Below are 24,181 nucleotides of genomic sequence, written 5' to 3' on the forward strand. Positions count from 1 at the left end.
TGAGGACTCCTCGGACTACACTGTGTTAAGCTGGGACCATGTTCCCCTTCCATGCTTAATTTTTCTCTTTGCACTATCACCATTTGATACAGTATGTTTTTCTCGATAAATGTATTCATAGAAGAATTCCACGGGGGCGGGGGGGGATGGGCAGGGATTAGTTTTTTTTTTTTTTTTAAGATTTTTAAAATTTATTTTTTAGAGAGCGAGCGAGCGAGAAACAGCCTGAGAGGGGAGAGGGTCAGAGGGAGAAGCAGGCTCCCCGCTGAGCCGGGAGCCCGATGTGGGACTCGATCCCAGGACCCTGGGATCATGACCTGAGCCGAAGGCAGACGCTTAACCATCTGAGCCACCCAGGCGCCCCCAGGGATTAGTTTTTAATTGCTATTTACCCAGTGCTTAGAACCGTAAAAAGCAGGTGCCCAATAATACTTGTTGCATGAACAGGAGCAGCAGAGCAGTCCCAGAAAACTCTTGCACCGCAAGGTTCTGGCTTAGTTGCCGCTGCTGCAGTCCTTCATGCCAACCTTATAGAAATAATACACAAAATTCAAGCTCCTAAGATCCCAGGTCGACGGCTACCCGGCTAAACAGAGATCACTTTTCCCGCACTTTTCCCGCCTTTTTGTGAATAACGGCTGAAAGCGGGGCAAGAGGCTCCTTCTCGCACCCTCATCAGCTTCTGGGACGCCAGGCCCCCGAGCGCCCTTCTCCAGCGACCGACGCTCGCAGCAACCGGAACGTTTGTGCGTCGCCGCCGCGCGCAGGGGAAGGACTTCCGCCGAGGCCTTGGAGCAGACTGGACGGAGCTTCCGGGTAGAGCGGCGTCCTACGAGACCGGTGAGTCCGTGGGTAGAGCTCCTCGCTGAGCGAAGGTGGGGACCGACCGTCTGGGGAGCACGGCAGCGAGGAGGGGCCTTCGCGGCGCGACGGGGGGTGGGGGGCGGAGGCTGAAGGGGGCCGACCAGCCTCTTGTGCATTGTGGGTTGAGGGTGGGAGGGAGCGTGTGAAGGGGGAGGAGGGCAACTTCCGTCTCTTAGCTGCATAGAACCATCTAGGGCTGCAGTCCAGGGAATGGCTCTCCTTCCCTAAAGCAGAACGCGAGTTTTGGGGGTTGTGGTCTTGGGTTCGAGTTTGATTGCCTCCAGCTGTGTGACCTCGAGAGCGTTATCGGCCTTTTGAGCCTCGAGTTCCATGTGTGAAAACAGGATAGTGATCACCCATGTCTAATAGCGCTTGGCAGGGTAAGGTGTGAATAAAACCTTCATAAATTGCGATGTTTGGTGCAGATCTCGTTTGTTTGCAGTAGCATTCTGAGCTCATGTGACAGGAATCACACCAACAGGCTGACGCTAGGCACAGTGGCTTTTCTGGAGTTGGAGTCTCAGGAAACGGATCAGCTTTTGGAGATACGGACCTAAGAGGTCACCAACTACATCTTTCTCGAGGATGCGTAACTTCCCTATTAATAACATGCATTATAAACTTCCAACTTCCCTTGGAACATCTGTAGTTATGGGAGCTTAATACCTCTGTCCTACCCCTGTAATTTCCCATTGCAGTCAGCTCTAATTAGGAAGTCCTTGGATGAAGTGAGCCAGAAGTGTTCCTCTTTGCAGTTTCTGCTCATCAGTTCTCACTGTGTTTCTGAACTTTAAGAAAATTAAAATAATAAACTAAGAATAAAATAGCAGTGTAAATATTGATATGTTGGATGGCAGTAGTGACTTTGTAAGAATTTAAGTTTAAAAACATCAAGAACACTATGTAAGCTTTGATTTTTGTAATTCACAGTAAATACAGAAACTTTCATGGAGGATCAAAAAGTTCATTTAATCACCATATCCTCTTCCTGCACTCATCATTAAACTTACAAGCACCAGCACAGTGTGTTGAAATAACACAAATGTTAGAATTAAGTCACTTGTCATTACTTCAGGCAATCTACCGAAGTATATACTAAAGTAGATCACCAGATTTCCTGAAACAAATAGATTTCTTCCAATGCCAGGGAATGGTTTGTTAATTCAGTGAGAGATACAGAACTTTAGCAAATAATACCTGATTATAGCAGGTGCCACAGAAAGCAGTGATGCCATGAAAGCAGTCTCCAACTTGTTAGTAGAGTTTCATTCCAAAAGTCCATTTATAAGTCAGTTCTTCAGATTTTAAAATATATTTTTCTATAGAAAATCATGATGTAGGTGGAGGGTAAGGTCTTGCTTATGGTCCTTATTACAGAAATTAATTTTTGCTCCTGTCAGTGATGGGATTTGTTTTGTCCTTAACATCTTCTTGGCCCTTATGATTCCTTTGATCATATATGGAAGAAGGAAGCTGAAGGAAGTGAGAGCATAGGATGGGGAGGGAGATTCCATTTGGGAGGATGGAAGTGTAGATGTGACTAGAATGTTTATTACTTGGCTCTGGTTAATAGATTTCCCCCACCACCAGTTTTATCCCTGATTATTAAAGAAATACATGTTCATATGAAAAATACGAAAATACAGAAAGTAATAAAACAAAAAACCAGTCACCCTTCATCTAGATGAAACCGTGTTGTATTGAATTACTGAACATTTCCTTTTTCTTTTTTTAATAGTTGAGATCATTATATACATTTAATATTGTGTCCTTTTTTGAGTTATGAGCTATAAGCATTTACCATTTATAAATAATAATTTTCATTTTAAAACTCATGATTGTGATGGGACACCTAGCTGGCTCAGTCAGTAGAGCATGTGACTCTTGGTCTCCGGGTTGTGAGTTTGAGTCCCACTTTGAGCATAGAGCTTACTTAAAAAAAAATTTTTTTTAAAGATTTTATTTTTATTTATTTGACAGAGAGAGAGATAGGGAGAGCAGGAACACAAGTGGGGGCGTGGGGGAGGGAGAAGCAGGCTTCCCACGGAGCAGGGAGCCTGATGGGGGGCTCGTTCCCAGGATCCTGGGACCATGACCTGAGCCGAAGGCAGCCGCTTAACGACTGAGCCACCCAGGTGCCCCAGATTTTTTTTTATTATAAGAAAATTCACACACATATAGAAAGGTGGACAGGTAGTACAGTGAATCACCATGATCCATCACTCAGCTGTAATAATAACCATCATTTGTAGCTAATCTTGTTTCATCTATACCTTTACTCACTTTCCATAGTTCTGTGGTCTTGTCCTATGACTATAATGCATTTTTGTTTTTAAAAATTGTAAAAAGAGGGCGCCTGGGTGGCTCAGTCATTAAGCGTCTGCCTTTGGCTCAGGTCATGATCCTGGGGTCCTGGGATCGAGTCCCACATCGGGCTCTCTCCTCAGGGGGAGGCCTGCTTCTCCCTCTCCCACTCCCGCTGCTTGTGTTCCTGCTCTTGCTATCTCTGTCTCGGTCAAATAAATAAATAAAATCTTTAAAAAAAAATTGTAAAAAGAGGGGCTCCTGGGTGACTCAGTCATTAAGCGTCTGCCTTTGGCTCAGGTCATGATCCCAGGGTCCTGGGATCGAGTCCCACTTCCGGCTCCTTGCTCAGTGGGGAGCCTGCCATTCCCCCTGTTTGTGTGCTTGCTCTCTCTGACAAATAAATAAAAATCTTTAAAAAAACTTTTAAAAAATTTGTAAAAAGATGCTTATCTCTCTTGGTGCCAAACTTGTGCGTAAACGTTTGTATTTTTTCTTACGGACAGGAAAAAGAGTTCCATGAGGATTTTGTGAAGTATTTTCATTCAACAACAATTATTAAATAAATTGCAAAGAATTAGATGACCTTGCATTCTCTATTTCTTACTTTGTATGTTTGCTTCCCTCTCTTTACTTTTCACATTTAAATGTATGAGTTTTGTGCCAGATGGTTTTAGAAAATTCACACTCAGTGACTTTTACAGGATACTGAATAATACATTTAAGGAAAAAAAATGGATGAAGAACCTGAAAGAACTAAGCGATGGGAAGGAGGCTATGAAAGGACATGGTGAGTAGGGCATTATGACTCCCTTCTCGTTTACACATTATTTCTTACTGTTCTTCTACACCTTTATCTCTCTTCTTCAGTGATTGGTTTTTTAAATTTATTAAAGTATATTTAACACATGTTAAAATTCACCTGTTTCCATCTTATAATTCATTGATTTTTAGAAGATTTACTGAGTTGTGCAATCATCACCATAAATCAGTTTTAGAAAATTTTCACCACCCCATTAAGATCCTTCATGCCCAGGGACGCCTGGGTGGCTCAGTCCGTTAAGCGTCTGCCTTAGGCTCAGGTCATGATCCCATCGTCCTGGGATTGAGCCCCACATCGGGCTCTGTGCTCAGCGGGGAGCCTGCTTCTCCCTCTCCCTCTGCCTGCCTGTCTGCCTACTTGTGATCTCTCTCTTTCTCTCGCTGTCAAATAAATAAAATCTTTAAAAAAAAAAAAAAAAAAAGATGCTTCATGCCCATTTGCAATTAACTTCATTCCTACCTCCAGCTGTAGGCAACTGCTAATCTACTTTTTGTCTCTATGCATTTGCCTTTTTGGGTATTTCATGTATATGTAATCTTATAATATGTGGTCAGTATTGTCTTGCTTTCATACAACAGTATTTTCAAGGTTCATCCATGTTGTAGCAGGGATCAGTAATTCATTCCTTTTTATTACTGAATAGCATTATGTTGTATACCATGTTTTCATTCATTCATTCATCAATTGATGGACATTTAGATTGATTATACTTTTTGGCTTTTATGAATAATGCAGCTGTGAACATTCATGTGCAGATCTCTGTGTGGACATATGTTTTCATTTCTTTTGGGTTAATAAAATTTTAGCTTTTCAAACAAGTAAATATTGCTTATAGGGAGATTCTTAAAGAAGATGAGTCAGGATCACTTAAAGCTACGATAGAAGACATTCTCTTCAAAGCAAAGAGAAAAAGGTATGTAAACTTTTTGTAGGTGTGTTACAAAAGATAAAATAGATTCCTTTAAGCCTTTCTGTCCACCTATACCCACTCCTCAGTACTTCATTTCAGCTGTATTCCAGAAAAACTGACCTTTAAACTCTTGAGTAGGGGGAAGGAGCCAGCAACCTAGCACTTCAGAAGGGAAATGGGTCTTCAGGGACTGTCCAAAATGCCTGTAATTATGTGAACCCCATAAGTTAATAATTTACTTCACTAGAAAATGCAGGTTAGTTGAAAAGTTATATTGATTTTTTGGGTAATAGCGGACATTCCATTAAAATGTTTGCATAATTTTAACAGAGTATTTGAGCACCATGGACAAGTTCGACTTGGAATGGTATGTTGACATTTTTTTTCTTTACCAGTACAGAACTAGTTGGGTTAGAGAAGCATTCTGTCTTGACAGAATTAATAACAGTAAGACAACAAATGTTTTAGAAGAATATATTAAAAATATATGTGTATGGGCACCTGGGTGGCTCAGGTGGTTAAGCGTCTGCCTTCGGCTCAGGTCATGATCCTGGAGTCCCAGGATAGAGTCCCACATAGGGCTCCCTGCTCAGCGGGGAGTCTGCTTCTCCCTCTCCCACTCCCCCTGCTTGTGTTCCCTCTCTTGCTGTCTCTCTCTCTGTCAAATAAATAAATAAAATCTTAAAAAATATATATACATATATATGTGTAAAATATGTAAATACTAAATGCCATTTTTACTTCTTGGTCAAAAATGAATTTGAAAATTGTTATATTTGTGGTTTATTTTTGGTAGATGCGTCATCTTTATGTGGTAGTAGATGGATCAAGAACAATGGAAGACCAAGATTTAAAGCCAAATAGACTGACTTGTACTTTAAAGGTATAGTAAAATCATTTTAATTTATACTAAACGTGAGAAAGGACACTGAATTCTAAAAAAAATTTTTTTTACTATAACATCTTTATTAAGATATAATTCACATACCATAAAATCAACTTACTTAAAATATACTGTTAAAATTTTTTGCCTGTTACAGAGTTGTGCAACATTATTACCACAGTCAGTTTTAGAGCATTTTTATCATTACAAAAAGAAAACCCAGGGATACCTGACTGGCTCAGTCAGAGGAGTGTGCGACTCTTGATCTCAGGGTTGTAATTTTGAGCCCCATGTTGCATGCAGAGATTACTTAAATAAATAAAACTTTAAAAAAAAAAAAAAAAGGAAAGGAAAACAGAAGCAAATTTTCTGTAGTTTTGCCAAACAGTATTCCATTGTATACAACTTTGGGTTGTTTCCACTTTTGGGGGCCTTTTATGAATAATACTGCTGGGAACATCTGTGAACAGGTTTTTGTGTGGAGGATGTTTTCCCTTCTAAAGCTTGATTTTAACTTGGGTAGTTTATGTTTTATCCACTTTTCTGTGGCCTAAGAATAGCAGCTGGGATGAAATGGTGTGCACCAAAGGGGTGAAGCTCAGCTTGGGTGGTGTGCAGACTCTGCTGGATTTACAGGGGTTCATTTTATCTTCTGAGATTATATTAACTGTCCTGTATCTTGTTTAACTAACTGGGCAGGGGAGGGAGGATATAATGCATTTCCATGAGGAGATATTCCCAGCCTTGGAACTCTTTCCCTCAATTAAGTGTGAAGCTTGGATTCTTCTCTTCTGAAAGGAGGGTTAGTTCTTGATTTCTTTCCCTATTCATTCATAACTTCTGGTAGAAGAGGAAAAAGATAACAATACTCTCTCTCTTCACTTCTTTCCCAAAGCAAGAGTATTAGCGAAATTTCCCAGGACTTTTTTCAGTCATGAATGGGGCTTCAGAGGAGTAGGATGAAGTAGATGCTGAATCATACTGCTGGACTCAATTCTGCTCCAGAATCCTCCGTTCCTTTTCTTGTACATAAGTTTTCTAAATTTACTAGATTAGATTGTCCTTTATCTTCTCTATTGGTGAATGTGTGTGTATTTATTACAGTACTGATCCACTCTCCACAGTTGAATGTCCACAGCATTCTCTCTTTAACACACTCCAGTTGGAATGGTACCTTCACAACTACATTTTCAAGGTCCACCATAACCTCCAGGATGTGAAACTCAACTCCTTTTTATCTTTAGCAGCAACTGAAATAGTTGACACTCAGTCCTTCCTGAAAGGCATTCTTTTTTTGTTCTTTTTGTTTGTTTGTTTTTTTTTTAAGAATTCTGTACCCCTGATGTGGGGCTCGAACTCACGACCTCATGATCAAGATTCCCACACTCTAAGGACTGAGCTAGCCAGGCACCCCACACATCCTTCTTTTGACTTTCATTACATGTAGTCTTTTTATTTCGTCTTAGGCTCCCCTCTCCCACTTTAAAATGCTGGAATGCCCTAGGACTTGGTCATAGTTCTTTTTTTCTGTCTACTCTCTTCCCTTGAGTAAATACTATACATTCCCATGAAGAAATTTTTTTAAAGAATGCATTTTTTTGAGTTTGTAATACAAACTATAGCTAAGTAGAAGTTCAATCACATCATTTAGGAAAATGATACAACAAAATGACTAATATTTATGCTCTTAATTTCTGTCCTCCCACCCCAGTCAGGGTCTTGCTTTGTCAATTATCCCTTTTCATTGTCTTTGGACTTAGATCATTCCACCCAGTTTATAAACACATTCAGATTATTTGTAATTTATTAAAACCCATCCTCGGTTATGCTCATTCTCTTGTTTCTGGCTTCATAGGATCTTTCCATGTTTAGATTACATCTGTCTCACAAGTCCAAATGGTTCCATCTTTTATTTATCTTTTTATTTTTCGAAGATTTATTTATTAGAGAGAGCACATGTGCCAGGGTGTGGGGGAGGGGCCAACAGAATCTCCAGCAGACTCCCCACTGAGCACCGAACCTGACTTGGGGCTCAATCTCATGACCCTGAGATCACTATCTGAGCCAAAATCAAGAGTCGGACCCTTAACCAACTGAGTCACCCAGCGCCCTGGTTCTATCTGTTAAACCCAGTTCATCACTTACCATTTTAAATTCAGGCTTATTTAATACTGTGATTTTTATTTATTTGAATATTTTAAAATTTATTTTTGTTTATTTAATATTTTTACTAAAATATTTGAAAATATTTTACTAAATATATTTGAAAATCTATGAGCCTAAAAATCTCAAGAGAAGTGATGCTTGATAAATAGGTTTCACAAAACATTTCTTTATGGTTATTATTTTGCCCTTATCTAGTATTTTTGTTTTCTTTAAACAGTTATTGGAATACTTCGTAGAAGAATATTTTGATCAAAATCCTATTAGTCAGGTATGTAGATGAGTGATGGAATTCAGATTTAGATTCCTGATATTACTGCCAATTCTAATTTATTTTTAAAATGCTGGGCATACATTCTGTGAATTATTAAGTGATCCAGATTGTGTACCAGTTTCTGGTACACTTATCAGTGACAAGCAAGGCAACTCTAAAAGTTAAATAATGTACAGTAAACTCATAGCTAAAGTTCTGTCAAAAGCATCATGAGAAAAAGCTTCTCGTATGTTACATATGTCTTTTGTAATTACTAATTTATTTTCATTATGTACATTCTTATGAAGAAGAAGTAATTTGTTAAGTTAATAATCATTTTTGTTTTTATTTTGAGATTGGAATAATTGTAACAAAGAGTAAAAGAGCTGAAAAACTGACCGAACTCTCAGGTATGCATAAAATTACCTTTATAGGACTCAAGGACTTGGCTCTATTTACTCAACCTTGTAACCCTGTTCATAAGGTTGCCTAATAAGTAAAATGAAGACTTCTTTTATGCTCTCCATGTGAAACACTTAATAACCCCTCGATTAAATCCTCCAGTAAACTCTTGGTATCTAAGACGAACTGTTTTAAATTGAGTTCTGTACGGTAATGAATACTACTGCAATGAATGTAAATGTTTATTTAAGACTTATACATTCTTATCCTGAAAGTATTAAGATAAAATTACTGTAACCATTCCAAAAATCCACTTAGTCTTAAAATTAATTTTTTAAAAGTTAAACCTCTAAAGAGCAAAGGATTTAAAAATTGAACTGCAGTTATTATTAATAATTCAGTTTTTCTGCTTACATGACATGTCTAACTGAATTTTATTCTGTTAAAAGATAGTGCAGGTTTTATTTGCTTTGGTGCTGTTTTAACAAATTCACATCACTAATTCTATTTTAATTTCTGTGAAATACACTATCCCTTAAATGTGGTTCTCATCCTTTCATCCTTACCAATACAGATAAATTTGAAATGACATATTTTCATCATTAATAGTTTTTCACTGTGGCAGTAAGGAGTGAAATGTATGTTAGCCTGGAGTGATCAAGAAATTCAGTTATGAGTAACCAAAAAAATCTCAAACTAGCTTTACCATACAAGGGAAATTATTGACTCCCATCTAAAGGAGGGCTGATTTCACACATGGTAGTTTCCAGGGTTCCTGGCTCTGTTTGGCTTTATTGTCTGAAGTGAGGTGAAAAGATGTCTGTTACTAGCCCTGAGTCTCCATGACCCTCATAGTCTGTAGCTTCAGCACAAGTCCCACAGAGGTCTCGGAATGACCCTGCTTCTGATTTGCCCACCCATGAGCAAAGTGGCCAGAGGAATGAAGTATTGTGTTGGTAGGCCTGGATTACATGCCTGTTCCTGGAGCAGGATGGAAGCAGGGTAAGCAGCTGGTTTGTTATACTGTGAGGACAGGATGGTTTCTCCTGGGAAAGGACGTAGGACCCTCTTGGCACCCTTCTCACATTCAGAGTAGTTTTCTATGGGTGCCAGAGAAGTCATACATATAGGGATGACAAATCCTCTGGATATTTTGATAGGCCTCTTGACGGCCCTCCTTGTCTGTCTGATCAGAATCACTGCTGTAAATCACACTGACAGTAATCGAGTTCGCTTTTTTCCTATACTCACAATACAATAGGAGGTGAACGAACTATTTTGTATGGTATGGTAGAAAGAGAAGTGGATAGAGAGCCAGGAGATGTAGGTTTAAGTGCTGGTCCTGCCACTGGGTAGGTATTTGTCTTTAGGCAAATCTTTTAGCTTGTTAGATTCATTTTTCACTTATGAAATGAGGGATTTGGACTTAGTGATGTACTTTTCATTTCTAAAATCTTAGGATTCCGAGACTAAATAAATACTTGAAATATGTATTAAATAATGGCAAATGCTTAGTATTTTAAAACTTAGATAAATAAGAACACGAAGAAGCTATAAGTAGATGAATGGACAAAGACAACAGATAATTCATACCAGAATAAAAAGAGAAACGAAATAGCTATTAAAAAAGAAATTTTAGCCAAACAAGTGGTCAAAAAACACCACCACACAACAACATTTTATTATTTTATATATTTTAAATGAACAAAATGAAGTTTAAAAAGCAGTATATTGCTTGTGGAACCATGGAGAAACTGGTACCTATAGTGCTGATAGACTGATTAATTTATTTAACATTTTTGGGAAAAGATATAAAAATGGTTGTTCCTTGGAATTTATACTTAAGAAACATTATGAAAGAAGAAAAAGCCTCATTCTACAAATACAGTCTTCGTAACAGTAGTGACAAATTGGGAAGACATGTTCAACGGTATGGAAGTAGTTTGATGAATTATGTAATCAAACAATTTAATGATATTTTGATTATCATTAATTAACATGAAGATGGTGTTGAAATAGGAGAAGATGTCAGAAGAATACCGTATGTCATTGAATCTAAGATTGCATCATTTGTAAGATACCTTTGTTTTATCAGCTATCAAGAAGGAAACACCCTAGCAGTTAAAATTTGATACAGTGTCAGATGATATATATAAATTGTTCACACCAAAAAATGTATTGCTTGGTATGAGAAAATAGCAATAGACAATCTTTTCAGATGTAATTTCAGTAACAGAAGATAACACAGCTGTATTTATTTGCGGAAATCTTCCTTTCTTAGGTCTTCTAAATCCCTTTTTAAATTAAAAAAAATTTTTTTTTATTTTAAAGATTTTTATTTATTTAACACAGAGAGCACAAGTAGGCAGAGCAGCAGGCAGAGGGAAAGGGAGAAGCAGGCTCTCCGCCAAGCAGGGAGCCCGATGTGGGGCTCGATCCCAGGACTCTGAGATCACGACCTGAGCCAGAGGCAGCCGCTTAACCGACTGAGCCACCCAGGCGCCCCTAAAGCTCTTTTTTTAATCCCCTGAAGAAAAATAGGGAATTGCAGTCATTCTTCCATCAATGAATTTTTGCTTCACTGATAATATATACCTCACTGCTCTGTTCCTTGCCTTTCTACATAAAAATAGAACCTTTTGTAGAAACACTTGAAATGGCAGTGAAACTAGCCACGAATAGCACAAACAATGTACAGGCGCAGTTGGAACAGCACCGCGGTAGCCATGCGTAGGCTCACGTGGGAGCAGGCCCGTGACGTCACGTGGGAGCAGGGCCGTGACGTCACGTGGGAGCAGGCCGTGACGTCACGTGGGAGCAGGCCGTGACGTCACGTGGGAGCAGGCCGTGACGTCACGTGGGAGCAGGCCGTGACGTCACGTGGGAGCAGGCCGTGACGTGTGCCACACAGGTGCTCCCTGGCTGCCAGTGATGGTGCGACGCGGCGTGACTTAAGAGATGTGACAATGTGAAAATGTGTGAGTCTTAAATGTAAAAAGTTTTGCACTTGAAGTTAGTAATATTTAAAATATGTGCTAATAGGGCACCTGGCAGGCTCAGTCAGTAGAGCATGCAACTCTTGGTCTCGGGGTCATGAGTTCGAGCCCCACGTTAAAAAAAAAAAAATGTGGGGCGCCTGGGTGGCTCAGTCGGTTAAGCGGCGGCCTTCGGCTCAGGTCATGATCCCGGGGTCCTGGGATTGAGTCCCACGTTGGGCTCCCTGCTCAGTGGGGAGCCTGTATCTCCCTCTGCCTCTGCCTGCCGCTCTGCCTACTTGTGCTCCCTCTCTCTCTATCAAATAAATAAATAGAATCTTAAAAAAAAAAATGTGCTAGTTCATAGAAACAGATTATTTTTATTCTTTCAGTATGAAGTAAAAGTTGATATAACAACGCCTCTGATAAAAGTGCAACTTGCTAAAAATGTAAATCAAAGAGATTCTATTCTTTAACAACATAGATAAGTAAATATGGGGAGAAACAAATTTCCATAATGTATATATAAAATGTTATTATAAGTAGATTATGCCATTTCTATTTTAGGAAACCCAAGGAAACATGTAACATCTTTGAAGAAAGCTGTAGATATGACCTGTCATGGAGAGCCATCCCTCTATAACTCCTTAAGCATGGCTATGCAAACTCTAAAGTTGGTATTTTACATTTTTTATTTATAATTGGTGTCCATTTTTTTTGAATGGAGATGAACACGTATCAGTATGTTTCTCCATAAACTGAGCTGCAATGAAACCGTTAAGAGAAATATGTAATGTCGTTTATGATGTTTAGTGTGGTGTTTGTAATTTTTATTTTATGTTTGAGTTGGTAAGATAGATTCTTAGAGGTTTTAGAAAAATATAATTAAAACTGTAGCGATATTAGTACAAAATAAAATGATGAAAAAGTATTTTGTTAAAAATTGGATTGTATATGAAATTGAATGTGCATAATAACTGTGAGGTTTTTGCACATTTATTGACTTCTCTTAACTTACTTTGTAGCACATCTGCAAATTAATAGCATACTCTTCCAGCAAGTTCAAATATGTGGAAGGTAGCTGAGACCCTAATGGAAATATTCCATTAGTGCTAGCACATATATTTTGTCCCTGGATAGTCTGTCCTGACTTTTATAGCTTTATATAATAGATATTTTTCTAGTTTTGAAGTAGGTGAGAAGAAGCTAACACCCACATTAGAGGTAGGCATAAGAGCAGCATCCACAAATGAAACCTGAAGGCCCAGCAGTGCAGATAGAAGCAGGAAAGCTATAAATAGCTGATAAAATTGCATAGATTAAGATTGCATAGAAATCTATTTACGTAGATTTAGATAGGGGAAAATAGTTCATCATGTCCTAAAGTCCTATAAATTATCATATAATTAAATGATACACAAAAATTAATGTTTATGAATATTATCACTCTGAATCACCATGAGGTTAAATTATAGCCTTTAAAAAAGAAGCATGTTACTATTGTCAAGACACACCTTAAAGTTGATCCATATGGTATTGTCATACTTTCCAGTGTACACGTTAGACTTTGTACAAAACGAATCTACTAGGTTGTAAGCTTCATGATGTCAGGAACCTCATTCATTCTTGCTTATTACTCTGTTCCTAGAACCTAAAAGAGTATTCAGTAAATATTTATGGAAACAATAAATGAATCTTTTTGTGTAGCTAATTTTAGAAAAATTTAACATGTTTAGAGTATACTCAATTCATTCCTTTGCAATGTTAAAACAAATGAGATATTCTATAGTCTGAATATATAAACCACATGTACTATTTTGTCTGGGTAAATTTTTTATTAATTTGTTATACCTAATGGGAATATATTTTATCTTTCTTTAGACACATGCCTGGACATACAAGTAGAGAAGTCCTAATCATCTTTAGCAGCCTCACAACTTGTGATCCGTCTAATATCTATGATCTAATCAAGGTAGAACCACTACCTTTCCTTATAATCAAAACCAGAGTTATAACTCTAAAGAGAATTCTATAGTGAATTTATTACTAGTTTCCAGAAAATTCTGTTTTTCAAACATAACTAATTTTTGCATGTTTTTTTCCTTCCCTGAAACCCTTTATTTACATGGATTTTATGAAGACCCTAAAGGCAGCTAAAATTAGAGTGTCTGTTATCGGATTATCTGCAGAGGTTCGGGTTTGCACTGTACTTGCTCGTGAAACTGGTGGTATGTATCTAGATTCTTCAGTATTTATTCATAATTATTCTGTAAGAAGTAACAATTTATTAGTATGTTTTCATCTGTTTTTACGGTACTAAATTTAAATCACTTTATGTCCTGAAATCCATAATATGGATAGTCATCTTAAATGTATCATTGATTCTATAAGATATCTCAAAATGCAGGGACTTTTCAGTAGTTATGTCAGTGTTTAGAGGAAGTGTTAATAACTCTTGAAATGCTAGAAATTTCACTAATATGTAATACTTTGTAAAGATCTTACAACTTGGCTTTAATTAAATTGTAATTATAGTTATTCCCAGAGAAGTCAATTTAGAGATGTCATTTAAATGAGGTTTTTGAAAAATGATAATTTAACTTAAATACTTATTTTGAAAATGTACATTTTCAGATGGCAAAACTTTTACAAAATTACATAGGAATTACAATTGAGGGGCTCCTGACTAACTCAGTCGATAGAATGTGCGACTCTTGATCTTGGGGTTGTGAGTTTGAGCCTGGGTGTAGAGATTACTTAGAATAAAATTTTAAAAAAAAAGAAAGAAAAATTACAATTGATACTTATATCTGGAAAGCTGATTTTTCTTTTACTTTTTGTCTAATTAGGCACATACCACGTTATTTTAGATGAAAGCCATTATAAAGAATTGCTGACACATCATGTTAGTCCTCCGCCTGCTAGCTCAAGTTCTGAATGTTCACTTATTCGCATGGGTAAGTGTTTATTTTGTGTTATTTTAAAGTGGATATTTAGGAGCACGTGGGTGACTCAGTCGGTTAAGCATATGCCTTCGGCTCATGTCATGATCTTGGGGTCTTGGGATCCAGCCCTGCATCGGGCTTCCCTGCTCAGTGGGAAGTCTGCTTCTCCCTCTCCCTCTCCCTCTCCCTCTGCCCTTCCTGCTGTTGCTCTTTCTGTCTCTCTCTCAAATAAGTAAAACCTTTAAAAAATAATAAAAATAAAATAGATACTTATTTATTTTTAAAGATTTGTTTGAGGGGTGCCTGGGTGGCTCAGTCGTTAAGCCTCTGCCTTCAGCTCGGGTCATGATCCCAGGGTCCTGGGATCGAGCCCCGCATCGGGCTCCCTGCTCAGTGGGGAGCCTGCTTCTCCCTCTCCCATTCCCCCTGCTTGTGTTCCCTCTCTCTCTGTGTCTCTCTCTATCAAATAAATAAATAAAATCTTAAAAAAAAAAAAAGATTTATTTGAGAGAGGGAGTGTGTGCACCAACCTTAGGGAGGGACAGAGAGAGACGGAGAGAGAATCTCAAGCAGACTCCATGCTGAGCATGGAGCCCTGTGTGGGGTTTGATCTCATGACCCTGAGATCATGACCTGAGCCGAAATCAAGAGTTGCATGCTTAACCAACTGAGCCATCCACGCACCCCTACTTATTTGTTTTGCTATATAGATAGACTTAAAATTTTTATGTAGTGAAATCTTGTTTTTGTTTTTGTTTTTGCTTTTCTTGGACGTGTTGTCAGAATTTGAAAAATATGTATGGAAAACAAACTATGGGTTTAGGCATTCCAAAATTTTAAGCATAGAAGTATATTATATAAAATGAAAGTGGACAACTATGTAATAGATTACTCCAATGTATCAGAAGTATTTAAAAATTACAAACATTTTATTTTTAAAAAGCAGTGTGTGTTGTATTAAATTAGATAGTTATAAACTTAAGAATGTGCAACCATATGTATGGACAGATCTTTCCCCCACATTCTCCACTTTTAATTTTTCTCATAACCTGGAATTACAGTCAGCCTGACCATACTGTAGTAAACAAATCTGAAAGGCAGGAGAGAGAACTTTTGTACAACTTTGTGGGCTTTCTGGTAGGAACATTTTTAGGTTCCTAATCCAACAATTTTGCTATTTGCTTGAAAAAAGAAAGTAACACATTTTCTTCTATGAAGGATTTCCCCAGCATACCATTGCTTCTCTGTCTGATCAAGATGCAAAACCCTCTTTCAGCATGGCGTAAGTAAAAACCTTGAAACTCTCAGTGATTATGTTTGACATTTTTAATTCTTTCCTATAAGTTATAAATTAAAAAATATAAACTGAGTTATATGGGCTTGGGGTGTAATGGCTTTTGTAAAAAGGTTGCCTTCTATATAGCTGTAACAAGGAGTGAGGACTATCTCCGTTTACTCCTGTGTAGTAATCCTCAGGATCTGTTACTAAGTAAAACAGCAAAGTAGAGAAAAGTGTATTGTATGCTGCCACTCATCTAAGAAGAGGGTGGAGATTTGACTGGATATACATACTTGTTTATATTAATGATAAAAATAGTAATGGAAATAAAAAGTAAAAACTGAAAAAATGTTTACTTGGGCAGTACGTGGAGAAAGGCAAAGGGATGGCTCCTAGACCTTTCTGAACATACCTTGCTTTAACTTTAGAGCTTTATAGTTTACATAATTATAAAACAAAATTAAAGTAATTCTTAAAAATCACAAATAAGAGTTGTGTCTCCAGCTATAAAGGTACCATAGGGACTGAATGTACTGTCCTCCCTCTTACCAGAAAACCAGACAAAATATATGAAACAATGATTTTCAGATGTGGACAACAGGCAGTGCAGGTAATGATCCCTGAAGGCAGGGAAACAAATGAGGTGGGCCCTGTGAGTGCAGCTTACTGCCTCGAGAGAATTTCCAGGCTGCAGTGCAGGGAGGGAAAACCCAACCAGAGCCTGGAGGTCTTGGTCAGGTGAAGAAATCAAGTTCAGAGTTTGGGGAGGCTGAAATGGCTGTAGTTTTCCAGGCACAGTGCTAGAAAGTAAAGAGCTGTACAGAAAGCTCTCGAGATTGCAGAGACTTCCCCATGAGTCATCAGCTGAGTTATGATCATCACATTTGTGTGGGAGCTACTAGAGACCAAGGAAAGAACCCCTGAATAGGAGCAGGCAGCATATCCCTGGAGCTCACATGGGGAAGGGAACAGTTCATGGTCCTACCAGTCAGTGTGGAGGGATATCTTAACAGTGGGCATTGAACAGAGTCCACAGTAATGGAACCAAATTAACCCTAGACTAACAGCTGTTCTGGATAGCCTAATGAACTCTAAAGCAAGTTTTGAACAGATCAAACTATTTCCAAGTTACTTAACTATATTCTAGAAGAAGCCCCAACATATTTAAGGGAATACCAAAAAATCCAGCACCTAAAACAAAGAAAAATCATAATGTCTGGCAGCAAATCAAAAATGACCAGGCATGCAACGAAGTAGGAAAATATGACCCATAATAAGGAGAGAATCATAGAACAGAAACAACACAATTGATGGAATTAGGCAAAGTATTAAAACAGCTATTACAAAAAAGACCCAAATCAAAGTTCTAGAGACAAATACAGTGTCTGAAATGAAAAATATACTGGATGGGACTAACAGCAGGTGAGTTCCTGAAGAAAAGATGAGTGAATTTAAGGACATTAGTGCAATTTGGGCCCCTGGCTCGCTCAGTAGGAAGAGCATGCAACTCTTGATCTCGGGGTTGTGAGTTTGGGCCCCACATTGGGTGTGAGATTACTTAAAAAAAAAAAAAATTAATACACACTATTCAAAACAGAAATGCAGAGAGAAAAGAGGAATGAACCTCGCTTAAATGAACTATGAAACAACTTCAAGATTTTAAAATCAAGGTAGCATACTTTGTTTTGCTATAACCATTGCCATCTTTATATATCACTTTAAAAGTACTGTTTCCTCCCACAGGCACTTGGATAGCAACACTGAGCCAGGACTTACATTAGGAGGGTATTTCTGCCCACAGTGTCGGGCAAAGTACTGTGAGCTTCCAGTTGAATGTAAAATCTGTGGTGAGAAACCAACTGTTCTTTATCTAGTAAATTAATCTTGAATAACTTCTTACCTATATTGCTAATAAAGTAAATGTAAATGTTAAGCTCTGCCTATATTTATGAATTTAATCTGTGAGAATAGGAAAGGATTATTTTTTTTATCGAGTACCCAGTACTCCATTTCTAAGAATAAACATGGCATTTTAGAACAGTTTTCTGATTCTCCCTCTGAAATGAGTATGTTCTTTAAAGGTTTTGCTGTAGATCTAGTAGACATTTTTGTAGCTCTTAACGTTCATAAAATATATATAAGGACAATGAGGAATTAAAGTGATAGAACTGTAGAATTTTGTTTCATTTTTAAGTAAGCAAACGGCCAAGAGAGGTCACACAATTAGTGACAGAAGTAAGACTCCATCCTGGAATCTCTTTTTTAAGGTGATATGTAAATGAAGAAATCGATACCAGCAGTCCTAAAAAAACCTTGAAAATATTTAGCCTATTATTTGACTTGTCAGCCATTGTCTTAATAAGGTTTGGGCTATTAAACATGATTCTCTGCTTTATTTGTTAGGTCTTACTTTGGTGTCTGCTCCGCATTTGGCACGGTCTTACCATCATTTATTTCCTTTGGATGCTTTTCGAGAACTTCCTCTAGAAGAACATAATGGAGAAAAGTATATGAGTTTTGATTAATTTATATCTGTTATATGTGGTAGAATAATGTTTAAATGTGTTGTTACTACATTAAAAAAGATAGTCATATTAACTTGGGCAAGATTACTTGTAATTTGGAAAATGAGATGGTAGAATGCCTTGGTTGTGACTGAAGTGACTCATTATTAAACAGATCTGGATCTCCAGAAATCTATTAATTTCCCTAAGCCCATCTCTGTATAGTAAGCGTAGTCAAATACTGATAAATCAGCTCTCTAAAACAACAAAACAGTCCTGGTTTGCAACCTTACCTGATTTCTGTGGTGTAAGACCAGAGGATTTATCCAGAAGGTCTAGTATTAGAATAGTTAGAGAAACAGAGAAAAGATCAAATAAAGAGTAGGTAAGAAATAGTTAAGGATATTGTCTACTGTTGAAGGACAGAACTTTATAGACTGAAAGGAACTGTCAGGTGCCTAACACAGGGAAAATAGACCCACACTAAAGTGTATCATTGTGAAATTTTAGAATAGGCAGCAAAAAACTAAACATTTCTGGAGAGGGAAAATTAGGTCACATAATCTGGAATTAAAATTGTTTTGTGTCTCAGCAATACTGGCTACTGCCAGGAAGTGATTTCCTTCAGTTATTACCAACTTAAATTACATACCTAGCAAACCTATCAGTTAAGTCAGTGAAGCCATTTTCAAATTTACAAGGCCTCAAAAAGAGACTCTGGGGAAGCTGTGGAAGAGATGATTCAAAGGACCTGAGAAAGAGAATGACTGGAAGAGAATAGGAATATTGATCTAGTTCAAACGTGGCTTAAGAAAGCCCTAGGATGATGATAAGGGGAGATTCCAGAATAACACTTTTGTGTCAGATGTGGAGAATAGTCCAGTTTGGAGAAGGTCAGAATGCTGCAGGAGAGATGTCACCAAGAGGGCGAAAACTAGAATTCTTGATGTGGGTGACCATAGGGACGACATTTAGATTTCTCAGGGAAAGGTTGAGGCTGAGTTGGGGTAATTATATAGAAAACTAAGCTTGTGGACAACAGTATAGTTATTAACTCCAGGAAAAAAATATTTTGAAGAGAAGAAGAATTGTATAACATGGCTCAGCTGAATGTTTTTATAGTCATAATAAACTAAACATTTAATATTTTTCTATTCAAAATGATTTTAGTACACAGAAAGAATTGAGAATGGCGTTAGTTATGTGTGTGTACATGCTGTTGGATCAAGAGGTTTGAAAGAGAATTAAATTCTGATCTTCCTTAGTTGGAGGTTTATAGCCAATGCCAGAAAAACACAAGAAATAGCACTGTAACAGTTAAAAGTTTTGAAAGTGTTCGGGGAGCTGGAAATGAAGTGGGGTTGGTAAGGAGAGGGCCGCTATTTTTTGTATTAAGTCTTGAGAACTTTTAACTCTTTAAACCATTCCTTGAAAATTAAGCCCTCAGGTATCCACACATAAATTAACTTCTCTTCTGTCCATCTAGAATTATACCAGCTACCTGCTGTTCTCAGGAGAGTTGAAGAATAGTCACTCAGATTATTTTCTGTAGGGCTTAATTCCCTCACAGAATCCCAGTAGGGAAATCATGCTCCTATTTAACCTTGATGAAAATAAAATTAAAAAAAAATTTTAAAGTAGGATTTTGCTTTGTGAGATGATCTTGGGATATACTGTAGAATTTTCTTAAGTTATTGGTATTTTTTTTTTTTTTTTAATTTTATTTATTTATTTGAGAGAGAGAGAATGAGAGACAGAGAGCATGAGAGGGAGGAGGGTCAGAGGGAGAAACAGACTCCCTGCCGAGCAGGGAGCCCGATGCGGGACTCGATCCAGGGACTCCAGGATCATGACCTGAGCCGAAGGCAGTCGCTTAACCAACTGAGCCACCCAGGTGCCCAAGTTATTGGTATTCTTAATTCTGTTTTTCTCATAAAAGTCATGTGTGAAGATAATTACTTATTAATTACAGGATTCTTGTTATTGAGATTTTGCCGAGCTATTTTAAGGAGTGAATTCCTAACAAAATGATTCTTAAACTTTCTTTTTCAGATTTTGTTATGGATGTCAGGGGGAATTGAAAGACCAACATGTAAGTTCATGTGCTTTCTAAATATTAAGTATTGGGACACCTGGGTGGCTTTGGTTAAGCTTTGTTTAAGCATCTGCCTTCAGCTCAGGTCATGATCCTGGGGTCCTGGGATCGAGTCCCATGTCGCGCTCCCTGCTCAGTGGGGAGCCTGCTTCTCCCTCTCCCTCTGCCTCTCCCCCTGCTTGTGTGCTCTCTCCTGACAAATAAATAAGTAAAATATTTTACAAAAAAAGATAAATATTAAGTATTATACAAGAAATATTGAGGAAATAGCATTAGAAGTTTTCAGTACATTACTGAAAACCAGGCTCATATCAGGTTATTCCTCAGAAGTATAACAGTAGGTAGAGATAAAATGGATTTTTTCTTTTTGTCTTAAATGTGTCTTTTTCCATATTCTTTAATAGTTAAATAAAAGGGGAATATAACTTGTGCAGCTGTGAGGTCATTCCCTAGCAATAACTAAATCTGTGTTAAAGATTTATGTTTTTCTTTTTAATCAAATCAGAGGAACGAATAAGCATTTGAAACTAGTACTAATTTCAAGCTTATGTGTCTTCCCCAGATAATTACTTAAAACAAAGTAATTAAGGATGTTTTACAATACAAGAGACGTTAAGGTGTCAAAGTAATTTTCTCATTTGTAAGGGATAGTTTTTTTGGTAAAATAGTCACCTTAGATTTGAGAATAAATAGTACATTGGAAGTAATAAAGTAGGTAAATGGGTGGGGAAAATTGATTGATAAAAGAGCAAAGCAATTTGAATGTCTTCTAGCTGTGCTGTACTTCTGGAAACTACTTTCTAAATTTTCTTTTCTTCTTTTCACTGCAGGTCTATGTTTGTGCTGTGTGCCAAAATGTTTTCTGTGTGGACTGTGATGTTTTTGTTCACGACTCTCTTCACTGTTGTCCTGGCTGTATTCATAAGATTCCAACTTCTTCAAGTATTTGATTCCAACATATAGTACACATTGTATGTGTTAAAAGGACATTTGCAAGTGTTAATAAAGTGATTCTTCAGAAGAAGCTCCAATTAAGATATGAAGACCAGTTTGAAAGGAAAATCTGATTTAAGAAACTTTTTGCTAAGAAAATGTAGGATTGGGGCACCTGGCTCAGTCATTCGGAAGAGCATGACACTCTTGATCTCAGGGTTATGAGTTCGAGCCCTACGATGGATTGCTACAAGGTAAAATAAACTTAAGAAAAAGGGAGAGGTGAGGGGGAAAAAAGAAAATGTAGGATTTTATTAAATTTTAAAATTTGTGTCCTGTCACAGAAATGCCCAGAATGTAATACTAGTTCACTCGGTTAATTTTGTTTTCTATTATTTTGTTATTATAATGTTTTCAAAGTCATCACACATTATTGTATTTAAGTTACTTATGATTAAATTGTGGTAATTTCATTGCTTTATAATTAAAGTAAATACAGAATCTCTAATTTACTTTTATTCAGTTTTAGTGTGAACAGAAAATTAAGTATAAATGTGAATTCAGAGGCACCTGGGTGGCACAGCTGGTTAAGCATCTGCCTTCGATTCAGGTCTTGATCCCAGGGTCCTGGGATCGAGTCCTACACGGGCTCCCTGCTCAGTGGGGAGTCTGCTTCTCCCTGTGCCTCTCTCCCCCACAAGCACACTGCTTGTGCTCTGTGCTCTGTCTCGTGCTCTCTCTCAAATAAATATTTAAAAAAAAAAGCTTAAGTAGATTTTATTGTAATGTTTAAGAAAGTACCATGTACTGAGTGCCTCCTAAGTCCATACCAAGCATGCAGGTCGGGTACCACCTTATCTGTCATGTGCCAGGCAGGTTATGCATAGACAGAGGAAATCCCAGGAGAGATTTGGACACCTTAAAACTGAGGACTCTGGCTGTCCACAGGATGGTGGCCCTGAAGAAATAAATGAGTCACCTGGTAGTTAATTTGCTCATGTGAGGAGAGAACAGTGGCTAGAATGGTCACCTTCCTGTTAGTATTGGAACTGGGACTAACCTAGCCTCTTGACTCCCAGACCACTTGTTACTACAATACGACTAGAAAGGACCCTTATATTTGAAATAGAGGAATTTTTTTTTAAAAGTTAATTTAAAAATTGCTTCACTTTTGTGGATAGGAATATGTTTTGTAGATGGTGTTCAATATACCCTTTAAAATTTCAAAATTGATTTCCATTTTTTTAAAGTTTATTTATGTAAGTAATCTCTACACTCAATGTGGGGTCTGAACTGACAGCCCCGAGATCAAGAGGCAGGTGTCCCATTAATTTCCATTTTTAAGAAGTTGTGTTTTGTTCAGCAGATGAAATACAAGTATCTCTGCTTTTTGAAAGTTTGCATTTAAGCCACTTCTATGAAAGACCTACATTGGTACCTGTTTTATCTAACCTAAAGAAGTCTGGGAGCACCTGGGGGGTTCAGCGGCTAAGCGTCTGATTTCAGCTCAGGTCATGATCTCAGGGTCTTGAGATCCAGCCCTGAGTCAGGTTCTGTGCAGAGCTGAGCAGGGAATCTGCTTCTTTCTCTCTGTCTCTCTCTTTCTCTCCCCAACCCTCCCCCTGCTTGTGTGCGCTCTCTCAAATAAATAAATCTAAAAAAAGAAATCCGGAGAGGATTTTCACTTTTATAAAAAAAAAACAAAAAGCAAAAATAGTGCTCAGCATTTGGTTTGCAGCAAGCCCTTCTAGTGCAGGCCCCTCTTGGGGCCATGAGAGCAGCACCACCAGGCTCCTTCCTGGGAACTACACTCAGCATCTCAGCATCTCAGCATCAAGCTGCCAGGGCTTTGAGCTGTCTGTGAGCATTGGTGCTTAATCTTCATTCATCTGGTGCATTAGTTAGCAAGATGTGTCCTAAGTATCAGAAAAACCTAACAGAGGTTATCTTTGGGGTCTGGGAAAGCTCAAAAAGTTTTCCATATTAATTAATGATAATAGACTCTTTGCTTTATGCTGTTTGGTTTATGAAAATGGGAATGCTCTACTTTGGAGTAGCAGAGGAAACCTGTATAGTACTATTTTATATAATTTCCTTTATTCCCAGTAACTTATGTGTAACTGATGTAGGAAAGATGTTGGGGTTCAGAGCTGATGACCAAGAAAGAATTCTTGAGATATCTTTGGTGCAGAAAGATGTTTTTATTAGAGCACGGGGACAGGACCTGTGGGCAGAAGGAGCTGCACTGGGGTCACGAGGAGTGGCCCATTATATACTTTCAAGTTGGGAGGGAGTTTGGGATAGTGTAAGCGTCCCAGGTATTTTGGAAATAAATAAAATCTTAAAAAAAAAAAAAAAAAGAAACAAGGTTTCCAGGACATTGAGGGGGCTAGCTGTTGTTAGGAAAAGGTCATTTATTACTGTTGAGTAAAAACTCCATCATAAATGAGACCCTTCAGATGTATATCAGTGGGTCATATTCTTGGGGAACGATTGCTAACATATCTTAGGAGGTAGAGATAAAGGTAGTTTCCAGAGGAATTTCTGTATGTTCAAGTAGACTTACAGGATCCAGGAGTGGGGAGGTTCGGGCTAAGATTGCCTTTGCCCTTAGCAAAGTATTAAGATGGAGGCAGCTGAGTCCCTAGAGGAATGTGGCTCTACCTGTTTCAAGGACTTGACAGTGGGCTGTAGGTAGTAAGGAAATTTAATTTTTCTTTTTGCCTTAGTTTCTCACATCATAACCACAGGAACTGGATTTAGTAACCATAGTTTAACAAATAAACAACACATCCAGCCTATATATATCGGTAAGTCAGAATCTCTTTGATTGTATTCTATATTTGCT

The 24,181-nt window shown here is 37.8% G+C and overlaps 1 protein-coding gene across 1 annotated transcript; it reads left to right on the plus strand.

Annotated features, from left to right (window-relative positions):
- The first annotated feature begins 799 nt into the window (after window positions 1-799).
- On the plus strand, window positions 800-24,135 carry LOC110589766 (general transcription factor IIH subunit 2). Its single transcript, XM_021700373.2, has 17 exons — window positions 800-840; window positions 3,873-3,958; window positions 4,827-4,904; window positions 5,232-5,268; window positions 5,698-5,784; window positions 8,168-8,218; window positions 8,556-8,610; window positions 12,145-12,250; window positions 13,459-13,549; window positions 13,718-13,805; window positions 14,427-14,534; window positions 15,741-15,804; window positions 17,545-17,648; window positions 18,205-18,307; window positions 20,358-20,397; window positions 21,231-21,587; window positions 24,063-24,135. Exons 2-16 carry the CDS (start codon window positions 3,903-3,905, stop codon window positions 21,348-21,350), a joined length of 1,188 nt encoding a protein of 395 aa, XP_021556048.1. The 5' UTR covers window positions 800-840; window positions 3,873-3,902; the 3' UTR covers window positions 21,351-21,587; window positions 24,063-24,135.
- The last annotated feature ends 46 nt before the right edge of the window (window positions 24,136-24,181 follow it).

Source organism: Neomonachus schauinslandi, chromosome 7 (assembly GCF_002201575.2).
Source record: "Neomonachus schauinslandi chromosome 7, ASM220157v2, whole genome shotgun sequence".
NCBI lineage: Eukaryota > Metazoa > Chordata > Mammalia > Carnivora > Phocidae > Neomonachus > Neomonachus schauinslandi.